At 39.5% G+C, this 15982-nt stretch overlaps 1 protein-coding gene across 4 annotated transcripts in view; it reads left to right on the top strand.

The window, feature by feature from the left end:
- STK38L (serine/threonine kinase 38 like) overlaps positions 1 to 15982 on the top strand; it is a 70774-nt gene that overhangs the window by 50555 nt on the left and 4237 nt on the right. For all 4 annotated transcript variants that reach the window (XM_082064398.1, XM_082064399.1, XM_082064396.1 and 1 more), the window contains 10 exons: positions 1172 to 1294; positions 1887 to 1970; positions 4698 to 4821; positions 5328 to 5482; positions 6335 to 6437; positions 7229 to 7290; positions 9539 to 9656; positions 10061 to 10184; positions 12655 to 12750; positions 14406 to 14497. In XM_082064398.1, the coding sequence (XP_081920524.1) occupies positions 1172 to 1294; positions 1887 to 1970; positions 4698 to 4821; positions 5328 to 5482; positions 6335 to 6437; positions 7229 to 7290; positions 9539 to 9656; positions 10061 to 10184; positions 12655 to 12750; positions 14406 to 14497 (1081 nt within the window). The remainder of the gene's footprint in view (positions 1 to 1171; positions 1295 to 1886; positions 1971 to 4697; positions 4822 to 5327; positions 5483 to 6334; positions 6438 to 7228; positions 7291 to 9538; positions 9657 to 10060; positions 10185 to 12654; positions 12751 to 14405; positions 14498 to 15982) is intronic.

The following is a 15982-nucleotide window of genomic DNA, read 5'->3' as shown; positions in this document are numbered from 1 at the left end:
GTAAGTAACTTGTTTATTAGGGAAGCTGTGAAGATGCTTAAATGATACTTGCAATAGCTGAGGCTTTTTATGCCACCCTTAATCCTTATGAGACATATGACCACAGCAAGTACATAGCATGCTTGTCAAAAATTAAAATTGTTTTCCATTATATTTGACAAGAATAAAAGGCAAGACGTGCTCAGAAGAAGTGGGTAGAAAGAAAAATGCTGTAGCATTTTTTTCTTGATTTGAACAATAAACTAGGCACACCCTTGCTCCATTTGGGTATGGAGGAGAAGGGATGTCTGTCTAGTTGGCATGTCTCAGAACTTTGGTCAGTAAGTTGCTTTTCTGAGGTTCATCACACCATGCCTGCCTGTACTGCCCTCAGCATGGACAGGGAAGTCAGCGGGAACTGGGCCTCAGTCATTTGAGTTTCTGTGGCGGCTGTAACTTCTGGGAAGAGGGAAAAGAGAGTGTGGGTGCGTAATGCCATCTTGTGGTTTTAAATGACATTGTCATCCTAGTACAAAACTGGCAGGTGCCTGATGGATGGGTCTTGTTAGCAGTCTATGAGATCTTCTTGGCATCCTTGGGAGCGTAGGTCAGTGTTTGTCTTCTCTTGGAGCGAATCCCATTGACGTTTTTATAGAACAAAATATATGACAGGATTTGGACAGATTTTTCCTTCTAATATAGGTGTTTGTCTGCCCTAAACCAAATGGATTTTGCTAAAGGTAGTGTAAGATGGCCCTCTGCTGCCTCTTAGTTTCCTTGTTGCTGTCTTTTCAGTAGGGTACAAGTTTCAGCTTTCATTGATCATTCACACTGCCCAAAACCAAGAATCCTTGCCTCAGCTAGTGTCTTGGATCTTTGGACCTACGTACTTTGTTTGAAGCAGTATGGTTTTTTTTCATTGTATTTGTTATTACTATTTCTTTATGTATAAGTAATTAAAAAAACCAAAACACGCCCTCCACCCCCCCCAAAAAAAAAAGTGAGACTGGGCCTGAGGCCCCTATATAAAAGACCTTGCTTGTGGATCATACTTTGAGAACCTTGGAAAGACTTGCTTTTACATTTTCTCTGTAATCTTAATAGGCGAGGGAATACTTGAAAGGAAGGGAGGTTGTATAGTTTGACTTTCTACTGTCAAATAGCTTATAAATTTCTGTATGTGTCTCCTTAGAAAAAACTGCGCAGGTCACAACACGCTCGCAAGGAAACAGAGTTTCTGCGACTGAAGAGGACTAGACTTGGCTTGGATGATTTTGAATCTTTGAAAGTTATAGGAAGAGGAGCATTTGGGGAGGTTTGTTCCTTTCGTGCTTGAATAGGCTATTAAAATTGTATTGAAAATTAAAAAGAAACATTTTAATTACAGAATAAAAAGTTCCAGTTGAAGTTTTATTGCAGAAGAATAGCTATTTGAGTAATTGTGCAAGTTTGATAAGCCCCATAATGAATTACATGCATTGATTTCTCAAGACCTCTGGAAAGGTTCTTAGTTTCCCACAGCTGCATCCCAAACTGATGTTGCCCTTGTGGCCACTGAAATTATGGATTTGCAGTTGCACAGCTCCTCTCTGTAAACCTTCTCCTGCCCCTTGTCACATCACGGCTGTATCTGCTCATGAATTTTAGGATACACAATCTCACAGCTACCTGGAATTTACTATGCTTGCTAACTTTTCCTAAAGCAGTAACTGCTTCAAGCTATCTGTTAATCACTAGTGTTAGTATTGTACATGGTATAGAAATATATCTTTTTTTCCATGTGTTTTTAAATGTTTAACCAAAGAACTTTTCCCTGCTGAGCAATTTTGAGCCTTTCCAATGGATTCCACACTGGGGTCTAGTTTCTGAGGTAGAGAAGGTTGATTGGGTTATATTTCTCATTATAGGTACGCCTCGTTCAGAAGAAGGATACGGGTCATATTTATGCAATGAAGATACTAAGAAAAGCAGATATGCTGGAGAAAGAGCAGGTTTGTGTTGTATAAGTCCCCTACATTTCAAACTTATGCTGTCTAGAAAATTGCAAAAAAAAAAAAAGGGCAGATGCTTTTTGGTCATATTTTCCTCTTCGATAGCCCCAGTAATGGTATAGCAGTCCAAAGCATCTGTGGAGTTTCTACCACAGTACAAAAGAATAAGTAGAAGTTAGGAAATAAGGTCAAGTAAAAGCATTTTAACAAAATGTTTTATTGGCAACTGATTTGGAATGGTGACAACGATTTTTGCTTCTTCCTTCCTGTATGAATGCAGACCTTAGAGTACTTCATCTGTAAAACTGCATTTGAAGGAAGATGCTTCTTGAGAAGTTACACTGTGCCAAAATAAAACCTGAGATTACTTGATGTTTTCTTTTGGTGGTTAGATACTAAGAGATGTCACATTGTTCATTGGGTTTTGTTTTCCTTGGTTTTGCTTTTTAGTCAGGTCTTGTCTTGTTTTCTTTTGCTTTGTTTTATTAGTATGGTTTTTGCTTTTACTTTTTAGTTAACAATTCACTGCATTTTCCTGGGTAGGACACAGCAAGTACTTTAGCACTACAAAGCAGTGAAATCAAGTGTGGATGTCTCAAGCAAAAGTGCAGATAAAAGGGGATTTTTCCTTACCTGTCTAAACCTTGCACATCATTTGCTCTTGTATTACATTTCCCTGCAGTGGTTCTCCTACTTTGCTTTTTCTCCTGGTGCAGACTTTTTCTCTTCTCAAGCCCATTCCTTGAATATAGGCAACCAGAGGGGCAGCATGTTCTGCTCGGCAGCCAGGATGTGTGTGGCCTCTTCCCCCCCGTTTCATAACCTGATGTGGCAAGGAGGCTGAGCCTGCACTCTCCGTTTAGTTTGAGACTGTAATCTTCCCTGGACAGCGAATTTCTGCTGTAATTTTCATTGCCTCGTTTGTTCAATGGAAAGCAACACAGGACACAAATACAAAAGAAAATGAAAATTCCTCCTCCCCCTCCACCCCCTGCCCTGGCCTGATAGCACTGGGAGATATCCTCACTGTTTTTTAAGCAGGATTTTAATATATTTTATAGCTACAGTGAGGAGTAAGGGGTGGAAAGAAATATTTTCTAACAAGAATAGACAGAGCTAGATAAATCAAAGTTGGAGTGCCTACTGCAGAGGGGCAACCCATTTCCCTGCAAAACCCTGTGAAAAGAACACATACGCGTAAAGAAGCTGCTGATCAGTAGAATTGGGGAAGACATGCAGAAGACTCTTTTTACTGCTTATTGGAAGTAGCCCTCAACGCTGAAATAGTGGTACATATTTTCTTTCCAGAAGTTGCTTTCTGATGTATGAATAATTAAAATCTTACAGCTGTCAAGAAATATTTTTCCATAACTGTGTCTTTCATTTTCCTTCAGGATGATGGTGTATACCAATGAAACATACACCCCTCCTCCAATCTCCATTACTTGTAGTTTCCAGTGAATTCATGGAGTAGCAGCTCTGTTTTGTTGGGGTGTGGTTTTGGATTTTGGTTGTGTTTGGTTTCTTTTTGTTGTTGCTTGTTTGTTTTAACAAAGCCTCATCTGGGACTGGAATACCCTGAGCAAGGTCAGATGTTCCCAAACTCACTTGTCCAGGACCAACATCAGCAACAGCGGTGGCCCTGTCAGTTCTGGGCCAGCTTCATGCACATCACATGGAGGAATGGCTCCTTCTTCTCTCCCCTTCCTCCCTCTTGAGTAGCCCACGACCCTGAACCATTTTTGTGCTGCTTTAATCCTGGCCACTGAGCTCCTTGCTACCTGCCACCATCTGTAAGGGCTGAAACTCATCCCAGCTCTGTTCCCATGTGGCCAAGGCATTTGCTGTGCAGTTCAAATCAGGTTTGCTGTGTAGGAGCAGTCTCCGTGTACAATGTGGGAGGGCTCTGTGCACTGTCCTAGTGTGGACTACGTGGGTTTGGCAAGTAGACGGTACCTCACTGCGAGTCGGGCATTCCTCTCTTCTCACAGCGATGAAAGAATCAGGTTTTGCAGGGAGTGATTAGTTTCGGCACTCTCTCACTCTTGCTAGACAAGAGTCCCAGGGCTTATCTTGCCAAGTTTAAACTGTGAGATACCTGTGTAGAAGCAGCCATTAGCTCTTTTGTTTCTTTATATACCTACATGAGAAATCTGCTAATTTCTGACAGTAATCATAATGCATCCACCACTCTCCCTCTTGTTTCTTGCATTCCTTAAGACCAGCTCTGGCTTTTTCCAATAATTTTCTCAGTACTTGCACCTCGAGTTGCACTTTTAATTTTTGCCCGAGTTTGCAGTACTGTATACAGCTCTGTGATGGTCAGCTCTGTAATTGCTTTGAATGCATCTATTTCTTTTTAGGGTATGGTAAAAAAGGGAATTGCACTTTTCCACCAGCTTTTTTTCAGCTCTTTCCAACAAACAGAAACAGCCTAACAAGCTCTGCTTTGTGCTTCTAGAGGCTGCTTCTGCAGAGTTGTGTGAACAGTTATTTTCAACATTGAGTTGACTTTTGTGTGTTTCTGCTAGGTATTTTGTGAGGACTTCGTAGGATTTAGTAAAAAAAAACTATGAAAAATGTGTGAAAATAGTATGAAAAATAGTTTCTTTATTAAGTATTCTGAAAGCATATTGTAGGACTAGGCATATAATATGGAGTTCCTTGGTGAAATAATTAAATTATCCTTTAATTATAGTTTGTTTTGTTTTGTTTTTTTAATTTTAGGTGGCCCATATCCGAGCAGAAAGAGATATTTTGGTTGAAGCAGATGGAGCCTGGGTAGTGAAAATGTTTTACAGCTTTCAGGATAAAAGAAATCTTTACCTGATCATGGAGTTCTTACCTGGAGGTAAGCTGGATGTTATGGTGTGAGGTGATAGAAGTACTTCTTCCTTAACTGTTGCTGTCAGCTTCATAAAATGTTAGAAACAAGCATGTTGCATAATTTGTTTTAAATGAAGTCCCAGTCATGTAACAACTTTCGATTTTAGAGGAAGGTGAAAGGTTAGGGACGTGTTAAAATAAACTTGGGTTAAGTAATTTTTCAGATCCAATGTTTTGCTTTTTACTGTTAAAGCTAGTAAATACATGCAATACAGGTGTTATGCATTAAAATTCACTGTATCCTCTGCGCTATCAAATGAAAATTCCTATTTAGGATTTTTGACAGTTTTACATCCAGTTTACTTTAAAAAGTATGTTGGGTTTTTAGGTCCTTGCAGTAATAGTTTTTTAATTAGTAGCTATAAGGCCAGTTACAAGGGTAAATTTGGATTGTACTGGGATTTCACATAGAATTAGTCTTGTGATTAAAATGTTCTGATTTCTAAGTTGTATTTTTTGCTTTTTGATTAGGTGACATGATGACCTTACTAATGAAGAAGGACACGTTATCAGAAGAGGAGACACAATTTTATATTTCTGAAACTGTGCTGGCTATAGATGCTATTCACCAGCTGGGGTTCATCCACAGAGATATTAAGCCAGATAACCTTCTGCTGGATGCTAAGGCATGGAATGTGCATGTGAACTGCCTGTGCTTTAAACATCTCAGTCTGCAGATAATACTATTTATTGTGGTGCTAATTGGTGCAAACCGGGAGTGCCACACCAGTGATTTTAAGCTAGCTGGAGTAAAGGCAGAAAAAGTGGTTGTTACCTTTTCCTTGTAGAACACTAGTTTACCAAAGGCAAAACTGCTCCTGTTATTTGTTGGAAAGCATTTTAACCCTTTTAAGGTTTCTAAGGCAAGCCTTTTAAGTGAGAAGACCCACTTAGGGTGTCCAGGTGCTCATATTCGTACACGTTAAAAACTGATACACTTAGTTTCATTTGCCTTGAAGTAAATATGAAATATTCAGACAATGCTAAATAATCAGTTCAATTCCTGTGGTTATCTCACTTATTTTATTACCTGCACACCAGTGGAAACCCTGTCTGACCATCGTGAACCATGAAATGAACCCACTAAGCATCATACACTAACCTGTAGACCATCTGGCATTGATGTCTGGAAACCTGATGAAAGACAGGTTACCATCAAAACAAAATAAAGGGATATTGCACTGGAGACTTTTCCGGTCTCAGTGGTATAACATCCAAAACAAAAACCAGGCAAACTATCTGCCCTGAGCTGTTGCAGAACTGTAGATGTAACCGTTCCCAGGGGGGCAAGAACTGGCTTGAGAGAAAACACAATCTCACAGTACACTGAGATTTAGTCATTATTTGCCTACTTGTCCTGGCTTAGGTAGTCCTATGGAAGTCCATCATGGCCTGAGGAGGCAAATGCGGTTATTAAAACTTTCTTTTTTGAGCCTTGTCTTTCTAAATTATGTTTTTATCTTTGATATTTTTTTTAGGGTCATGTAAAACTGTCTGATTTTGGGCTATGCACAGGTTTAAAGAAAGCTCACAGAACTGAGTTCTACAGGAACCTTACACACAACCCGCCAAGTGACTTTTGTAAGTATAAAGTGTCCTAGTTAAACATGTAAATAGTTTTGTGCTGCAGCTATGCCGCGTCAGAGTTTATTTCTGCTGGGTTAAGCAAGATTGGTCAGGCTGATTACATTTAGTTGGAAAACTGGAAATGCATGTTCCCTGGGACATGGTAGCATTTCACAGGAAAGAAAATATGATTTCTGCAGTGTTAATGTGTTTTTGCACATTTGTACATAGATACAAACACATACAATGTAAAGTAACTATTTTAATGTATTTTTCATAATGATGTTAGTGAAGTTACAGAAACACTCTTTCAGAAGGGACATAAGTTTCGTGTGGTGACTTACCTGAAGTCAGTAACAATCTCATGATGCTTTTCATAAGAGTAAAGTTGTTCATCAGCATGCCTTGGTGACACATCCACATTAGTGTTTTATTCTACAAATGTAAAATTCCTCTGCAGTTCTTCTTGTATTCTTCACCTCTTGCTTGAAAAAAAAAAAATTGCCTGTATCTGAATATATGTTGCCAGCTGCAACAATAAGTACTGCTGATTCCAGATCAATCTGTAAAACTTTTAGAAAGTTCTAATTTAGAATTGCTATTCATGTGTTCTGCTTATGTGAGTTTCAGCTGAAAATTGGACAGTAGTTATTAATTATGATTTTCCTGTCTTCAGTTATAATCAAGTATTTGTTTCTAGACTAAAGTGTTTTAAGCATAGTCGTTGTCTGAAAGCAGAATGTTATCAACATTTTCTTTTTAGTTTTCACATGCGTTTACTATCTAATAACTATTTTGTCAATTAGCATTTCAGAATATGAACTCAAAGAGAAAAGCAGAAACGTGGAAGAAGAACAGGCGGCAGCTGGTGAGTTAATAAAATTATGTATACATTTTTTCTTTTAAACTACTTAGAGAAAATGTGAAATAAAAACTGGGCATTAATGCTCCTGGTTTTTAAACACTGAAAAGCCCTCACATCCCTTACAGATGTTGCTCTCTTCAAGCTCCCAAAATTTCAACTAATTCAAAAGAAGGTGGTCTAGTGATTCCAAGTGTAGAATAGCTCAAGGAGAGTGGGAGGATGACCATCAGCTGGGTCACTTTGTTTTCAGAGCTGTGACCAGCGAGGCCTGGCTCTTCTCTGTGCCTTTGTTTCCTGTATGAGCATCTGGACTAACTAACCTCAGGTGTCAGCAACCGCTCAGCAAAGCTGTTTCTTGAGCTTGTCTCTAAACGAACCTGGCACTGATGCTGTGTGTGAACTCCTGGGTTTAACTCCTGCAGTTCAGTGTGGCAAGATGTGTAGCTGCGTGATCCTTTTTCAGAGAATTGTGGGGAGACTTGTTTGTCCTTCTGCTGAACTGGAATATGATGGGAAGGAAGTGGAGGATATTGGCACTGGAGTGCTGCAGCGTGGGTTTGTACTGAGTGGTCAAGGGCCCTCTGGCATTAACTGAATCAAGGGAGAATATCTGTCAGCCGTGGGATTTCAGAATTTCAGCCCTGCTTGTGATTTTCATTGAACAGCAGTTGCAAAAACCTCAGTTCTCAATTTGTGGAACTTTTAATTTTGCATACTCTCTTTAAAAAGTGATATGCAGCAGTGTTCTCTAAAAGCTTTTGGGTTGTTTTTTCTTTCATCATGAGACATAATGAGATGACATTGCAATCATGCTGCCTCATAGGGGCTGTATTTCATGCCCTTACTCACACTTGGAGTTAGATCCCTGAAAATACAACATCTCCAGGTCAGTAAAGACATGAGACAGTCCAACAGGGAGGAAAAAAAGGCCAAAATTATAACTTGTATAAACACTATTTGAAAAGGAGCCATGTTCCTGGGTTTCAGTTGGTTCAAAACTGAATGTCTCAGGTCTGTCTGATAAAATGAAGTTTCTGGCCATGCAAATGGAAGTAAAAGATTTTTCTGGCAGAACTGGTTAGAACTGGTTGTGGTGGATGTTTTGGGGTTTATGGATTTTTTTTTGGCTTGTGTTTTGTTTGTTTTTCTCCCCCCCTCCCTCCACCTCCCCCCCCCCCCCAAATTTTCCATCTGTAAAGAAAAATTTGCTAATAACTCGAGTTGTACTCATGAACCAGAATCATAGAATAGTTTGTGTTGGAAAGGACCTGCAAAGCTCATCTAGTCCAACCCCCTGCAATGAGCAGGGACATCTTCAACTAGATCAGGCTGCTCAGAGCCCCGTCCAGCCTGGCCTGGAACGTCTCCAGGGATGGGGCATCTACCACCTCCTGGGCAACCTCGGCCAGTGTTTCACCAGCCTCATTGTAAAAAAGTCTTCCTCATGTTTAGCCTGAATCTCCCCTCCTTCAGTTTCAAACCATTACCCTTTGTCCTATTGTAACAGGCCCTGCTAAAAAGTCTGTCCCCATCTTTCTTACAGGCCCTTTTTAAGTACTGAAAGGCCTCAATAAGCTCTTCCTGGAGCCTTCTCTTCTCCAGACTGAACAACCCCAACTCTCTTGCCTGTCCTTATAGTAGAGATGTTCTACCCCTGTATTGATACTAGGGGTTGCCCTGACCCAGGTGCAGGACCTTGCACTTGCTGTTGTTGAACCTCATGAGGTTTGCATGGCCTCATCTATAACCATCTAGACTGCATATTTAAAAGATTACAATGATGGACTCTGGGTCTGGTAAGAGCTCAAATTAATTTTGCAATAAAGGTAATATGTGTAATAGTTGATGTATCATTAGTGTTGTACACAGGAATCTACCACTGGTTGTCCCTTTTATTGAAACACAAACAAACAAGCAAAACACAACTACAACAAGAACAACAGAACTTTGTCTGTATTTTAGTAATGCAGCTACCCAATACTTTAGCTAAGATGACCTTCTGATATCAAAGTGGCAACACTCCACGATTTCATCACATTAGGATGATTTTCATTTACTTTCAAGGTTCTCTGTGCTTACTCATGTAAAAGAATAATGTTATTGGGATTTTAGATACTATGAATTCTCAAATGAAGCATTCTTGTCCATCCAAAACCCAAGATCCTATATGTTAATCCCCAGGAAAAGGTTTTGCAAAGTGTAGAAACATGGTATGTATATTTTAAAGAGTTTATTTTATTTTTTTTCCCAGGCATATTCTACTGTTGGAACCCCAGACTATATTGCACCAGAAGTATTTATGCAGACTGGATACAACAAGCTGTGTGACTGGTGGTCTCTGGGAGTGATTATGTATGAAATGCTAATAGGTATGTTAAAGACCCAACTTAAGAATCATTCAAAGGTAACAGAGTCCATTAGTTCACAGAGTCTGATCCTCTGCATAGTGAAGGTACCAGAATTTCATTCAGTTCTACCTGAGGTAAGCCCCAAATTCAGCTTCCAGAAAACCTTGCAGTCCTCCCACCTTTCCAAGACAACAACAAGAGATGATGCCTCCACTGTTTCAATGAATGTTTTACTGTTAAATGTTTTTGAGGGTCAGTCTCATTACCTGGAAGTAAAAAAATAACATTTATCATTGCATTACAAAAGAGAAAATTTCTGTCTGGTACTACTTGGTAGATTTGGGAGCCATGGTGGCAAAAGCAGAAACCAAGGTCACTTTCTTCTTCTGGGAAAAGCTTATTAATGTTTCTATCTGTTTGTGCAGGGTATCCACCTTTCTGCTCAGAAACTCCACAAGAAACGTATAGGAAAGTTATGAACTGGAAAGAAACATTGGTATTTCCTCCAGAGGTGCCCATTTCAGAGAAAGCAAAGGATTTAATTCTAAGGTCAGTAACAAAAGCCCACTTCTGCCCATGCACCAGATACCATCATCTTCCATTGGGTTAACTTTCTGTTCTGCATGAAGGAGACTTGAGATTGGAGAGAAAGTTGTTTTCTTCTGTGTTGCTATCATGGATGGACTTTTTTAGCCTTTTGTCCTTTTCCATTTGTTTAACCTGAAGTAATAAGCTGTAATGATCTTCATTTGTATCATGGTATCAGGAGAAACAGAGCAGACTGAAGGAAGAAAAAAAAGTGATTAACACACAATTTTTCTCATGGGGAGCTAGAAAATAATCACGTACCAGCATTTTACGTCCTGAACAGAAATCTTTGGATTTTTTTGATTTACTCACTCTTTTCAAAAGGACAGGTTTTGATCCGTTCAGCTTGCATTGAAACTTTTGCAAGGAGTTTTGGGGTCAAGGTCAGGCAGAAATGCTCTATTGTCCTGGGAGGGGAGATGGTTTTTGGCTTTCATTTTTTTTTAAAGATAATATTACAAGCTGACACAATTTTGTTACAGGCAAAAAGGGGAATATACTTTATAGGCAGAGCCAAGAGCTAGAATTTATTAGTAGTCCAAGCGAGTAGTCCAGAAGCATACAGCAAATATAACAAATACAATGAACAGTTATTCTTAATTCAGTTACAGTGATACTAACACAGTTTAAGTAACTTAATTATTGCTAATCCTCGTTAATAGATTTGCATATGACAGTTTTATTACATTTTCACTGTCATTTTTCTTTAGTGCTCTTTTTAACCTTTCCTGCATGTTGTCAAAAGAACTTGCAGACAAAGCTAAAGTTTTGTTATTTTTATGGCTATAGATAAAACCAAACTAAACCAGTTCAAGTTCAGATAAAGCCTGACAGATCTTGAGACCTGGTCTGGCTAACAGCTGTTACAAGGTTTGAGGTCTATTATTAGTACTTGACATCTACCAACTGGCTGGACTGCAGTAGAAATATAAGCAGGTTTGGTTTTTTTTTTGTCCAAGTGACACTTAAAGTAGGAGAACAATACAGTCCATAATTGGAGATTGTTTACAGCCTAACTTGCTGCATTACTAAATTGCCTGCTGAAACGTTAAATAACTAGCGAGAAAGTGGTTGTTTTGGTTTGGGTTGTTGGTTTGGGTTGTTTTTTGGTATTGCAATGTATTGATGTGAAAAGTGCCTTGTGAATCTGGGTGATGTGTTCCTGTGGAGGAATTAAGAGTTCAGGATAACTAAATCAACAGCCAGAGGCTTTGCTCATCTGGGCAGACAGGATTTCATCTGACAAAGGCCAGCTGACTTAGAGCAGCAGGAGGCCAGCATCCCCATGCTACCGAGCGCTTCCCAGTTTCAGGAGGTCATTGGGTGACTGTGCTCAGTGAGACGGAGCTTTTTGTTTGACACAGGCTTTATTTTTCTGTTATTGTAAACCTCCTTGTCTGTGTCACTGTTGACACCGTTTGCCATTCTCAAAGAGACTGCAAGGACAGTGTAAAAATATAAAGCGGTTATATCTTTGCTGACACGCAGAAAAGATAGCTAGCATTTAGTGAACTTCTAGGGCAAGCATTGGTATGTTCACCATCTCCTTGATGAGATTCTTCAGAGTCTTGTCCAGGCAAACATCAGTCCAGAGAAGGGTCAGCCTCTGCTTCTCGCCAGAACAAATCCCTGATGTTGCTGAGTTGTTGTCAGAGAGCTTTCACCTCCCTGTTTTTTTCTTTAGACTTTTTACTTTTCCTTGCTGGTGTTTTTCTTCCTGCCTACTTGAGCAGGTAACAGTCCCCATCTCAACAGTCTTAGCTCTGTCTCAAATTTCACCTTTTTTTTTTTTTAATTTGTTTTTTTACCTTACTTGACCCTGCGCTTTCTTGTAGCTGCTTCTCACAAATTGACAATTTCTTCTGGAGGTTGGGCTGAGGTTGTGCAGCTGGGCCACATCAGAGATAGGCCTTGGGTCTTTGTACCATCAGCATCTGGACCTCTACGGAGGAGGTGACAAGCAGAATAGGGTATGCTGTGGACATGGCATGTTTTGAATGTGTCTGGCTCAGTTATGAAGTGTGACGTCAGAGAGTAGTCCTATTTCACTTAGTGTGTCTGTTCCTGTTAGTTTGATTTGGAAACACAGATTTTTAAATAGTTGAGAACATGCAGAGGAGTCTTCAGGGGTAGGAACTTGAGTCTCCATGCCAAACTAATCTTGCAGGGCTAGAACTTGCAGCAGCTTTTTAGAAACTATGAAGATGGGATGTAACAGTTTAGAAAAGGTCATAATGACTTTTTGTTTTGGGACTCTAACAATATTGTGCTTCTACTATTTCCTTTCTCTCCTAGGGGCAATGGGCTGTTTTTACATTACCCCAAGTGATGGTCAAATTCCTATTACAGGATATCATGGCAGTTTTATTTGCTGTTGCTTCCGTCTGCATTTCTTGTAACATTCTCTTTATTATTTTTTTTACTTTTTCAGATTTTGTACTGACTCAGAAAATAGAATTGGTAGTAATGGAGTAGAAGAAATAAAAAGTCACCCGTTTTTTGAAGGAGTGGACTGGGGACATATCAGGTATGTATATATATACACATACACATTTTATAGAGAACAAAAGCCATGAAAGCAAGAATTTCATGCACTATGATGTCAAGGATGATAATTTCCAATTTATCTTGTATTTTGAAAGGCAGCTACTGGCAGCAGGTGAGTGGCAGTGAAGGTTTTCAGGCCTTGCTGATATTCATAGATCTGATCAGATTTTAACTGCCTTGAGATGCCTTGGATTGCCCCAGAGTGCCCAGGATGGAAAGAAATTGCGGTAGGGTGGCTGTGTTATTCCTGATGTATGCTCTGATACCATCAAAGAGCTCCTCTTCCAATAGTAATGGGCTCTGCAGCTATTGCTATAATTGACTTTTTTTGTAATAGGAACACGAGAAAAGCAAACTCTGTTTCAAAAGTGCAGGGGAAATAGACGAATGATGAAGAGCAAGTAGGAGGAAAACACAGGGCATGTCTTTACTGCACGCTGCAGATACTACACCTGAGTGAACCGGTATGTCTACAGAGTGCTGGGCAGTGCGCCGACTCACCTCAGAGTCGCAGTCTTAGTGTCCAAATTCTGCTGGGCCAAGCCTGGGTAGAGGGCCCAGTTGAGGCAGCCAAACCAGTTCCAGCCTGAGCTTGCATCTGCAGATTCTGAGCTAAATCTGCATGTACCTGAAGTGGTAACATCTTTAGAGCAGACTCTGGTGGCCCCACAGATACTTTCAATTGAAATGATGACAACTGTTCAGCTCACTTTAAGGTTTGAGGTGGTTTGCTCTTCCAGTAATACTGCAGTTTTCTACCTGAAAATCCATACTGTGGACTTGTGATTGCCCAGATCTTATCCTTTCATTTTTTCTGGTGCAGAAAGCCTGATGTAGCTTATCTTTTCAGTGGTGGAGACATCAATAAGCAGTAAGAGCAGTGACATATCTGCTCATGCCACAGTTGGCAGCCTGGCAAAATGGTTTTCCCGTTCCACCCAGACATGGATTTAATTGTAATTGTAATAATTACAACTGTAGTAAGTTTACAGGTGTAAATTAATGACTTTCCCCCAGTGCCATGTTTCCGTTTGAATGCTTTCATGGGACAGACCACTTAAGGAATTTTGAAAGACACCTTGAAACTTCTTAAAGAGCTGCCTAATTGTTGAGGTAATAAAACAGTAACATGTCAGAGCCAACTCATTTTGGATGAGAGATACTGGCAACTCAATGTCAGAAATAGGAGCTACAGCTGAAAGGTATTTGGTTGAGGTCCAGGCTGATGAGCGCTAGAATTGTAAAGCAACACATCTGATGGCTCCAAATGCAAATAAAATCCTGCTCGGCTGGGTAGGCCGGGTTTATGAAACAGAGGTAACCACAGTGATTCTTGGTGACAACCAAGATTGTAGCAATAGCTATAGGGTAGATAAATGTGGAATGCTCGTTCAGTTAATGGGAAAATTATGTTTTCCCCAAGTTTGCCAAGAAGATAGTAATGCTAGATAGGAAACCAATAAATCTCCCCATGATGTCAGCAAATAGGCGAGTCAGATACATCTCTGATGGACTCAGTGGAACCTTTGTGCTTTAAACTAAAGGGATGTTGTAACTCTAAAAAGACAGGTTAAACAAAACTGGAACTTAATGTATCTTAGTATTCACTGTTCTGGCATTTATTTCTATTTGCAGGGAAAGACCAGCTGCAATCCCTATAGAAATCAAAAGTATTGATGATACTTCCAACTTTGACGAATTCCCTGAATCTGATATTTTACAGCCAGGTGAGACCGCCATTGTAATTTCCAAATGTATGTCTATGACATACCAGAGTACTCCACAGATGCAGCTGTTATTGTTGTTTATATTAATTTTTCTGATACCCTAATCAAGGTAATATACAGGCCTGATATAGAGACTGTCTGTCAAATATAAGTGTAAGCTTATGATCTGCTTCCTTAGAACTTTGCGGGGGGGAACCAAGCCCACAGATTTTAACAGTTAAATCTATTATTAAGTATGGTTTGCATATAGTGAGCACAGAAAACACGGTACAGTTTTCTACCATACAGTCTTTCTAACCAAATTCTGTTAAAACATTACACACTGATTTGCTTTTGATCTTTAGTGACTTTTGAGCTTCATGCCAAACATAAATGTTCATGTGTTTGTACGCAAAAACTTTCAGACAGATGTTTATTTAACATCGTGATTTCTGAACCTGAGTGCCTCTATAAGTCATTTATGGGGTTTTTTTGTTAATTTCTTTTGGCAAGTAGTAGGAAATTCTTACATATAAAAGGCTTGATTCTCTGACATGCCAAATTCTCCCAGCTCCCACTGTTTTCAATGAATTATTAATGGCTTAAAGATAGGCAGATACATAAAAATGATTAATTGATGGCAGATAAGTGTAGATGTGCTAACAATTGTAAGAATTATCAAAAAGCTGTTTTGTTTTGTTTTTTTTGAAATGGCTTTTATTTCATGACAAAGAAATATGTCATTTTTAATGCAAAAGCAATCAATCTCCAGCGGCTAAGTTAAGCTATTTAAGTCCGTATTTGGTTAACGCCAAGTACATTTCTATTAGTTTTGGCATTTCAGACCCACTGTATCACCGAGAATGTTGTTGTATGTCCAGATACCTCAATATGAACTTTGATATCGACGTTTTGGGCATCTTAGATTGAAAATACTGTTATGGAACACTAAAAGCGGCAACCAGAGACCTAAATGTAGGAGCTCACTGCAGTGCATGTCCGAGTGCAGCACGCCAGCCATCTGGGCTGTTCATAAAATAAATGGAGGCTGTACAAGCCTCGCAAAAGCTCTGAGCAGGGAGGAAGTCCTAGAAGTAGTTTGTGTGTGATATGTGTAGTTCTCTTGGGAGAAGTCAGATATATCTTTTTCCTCTTTTTGTGGAGAAGATAAGATGGTATGTATACGTGTTTGTTGTGCATGGAGCATCCTAAATGTTTTTTGTAGCTATATATCCTGTGGGTGTTTTAGAGGTTCCTGTCAAGGTATGGGAGTCTGTTACTGTGTGTAGACATACTAATAAAAACCCAAAGAAACAAAAAACCTTTTGTGCTTCAGGGGTAAGTGCTGAAATTGTAACTCTTCTCAGGCCATTGATGAAAGGCAAGTGACCTGATTAGAAACAGGATTACTTCAAGGAATTTCTGCTGACTGGGGAAATAATAGTTCATGACTGTTTGTCAGTGCTCTGTGAAGAGTCCTTTCAGGAGCAACACCAGTTTTAATTG

This window comes from Streptopelia decaocto, assembly GCF_964273445.1.
Source record: "Streptopelia decaocto genome assembly, chromosome: 1".
Taxonomy (NCBI): domain Eukaryota; kingdom Metazoa; phylum Chordata; class Aves; order Columbiformes; family Columbidae; genus Streptopelia; species Streptopelia decaocto.
The sequence above is the reverse complement of the archived record's forward strand: the minus strand, read 5'-3'. Positions and strand labels throughout refer to the sequence as shown.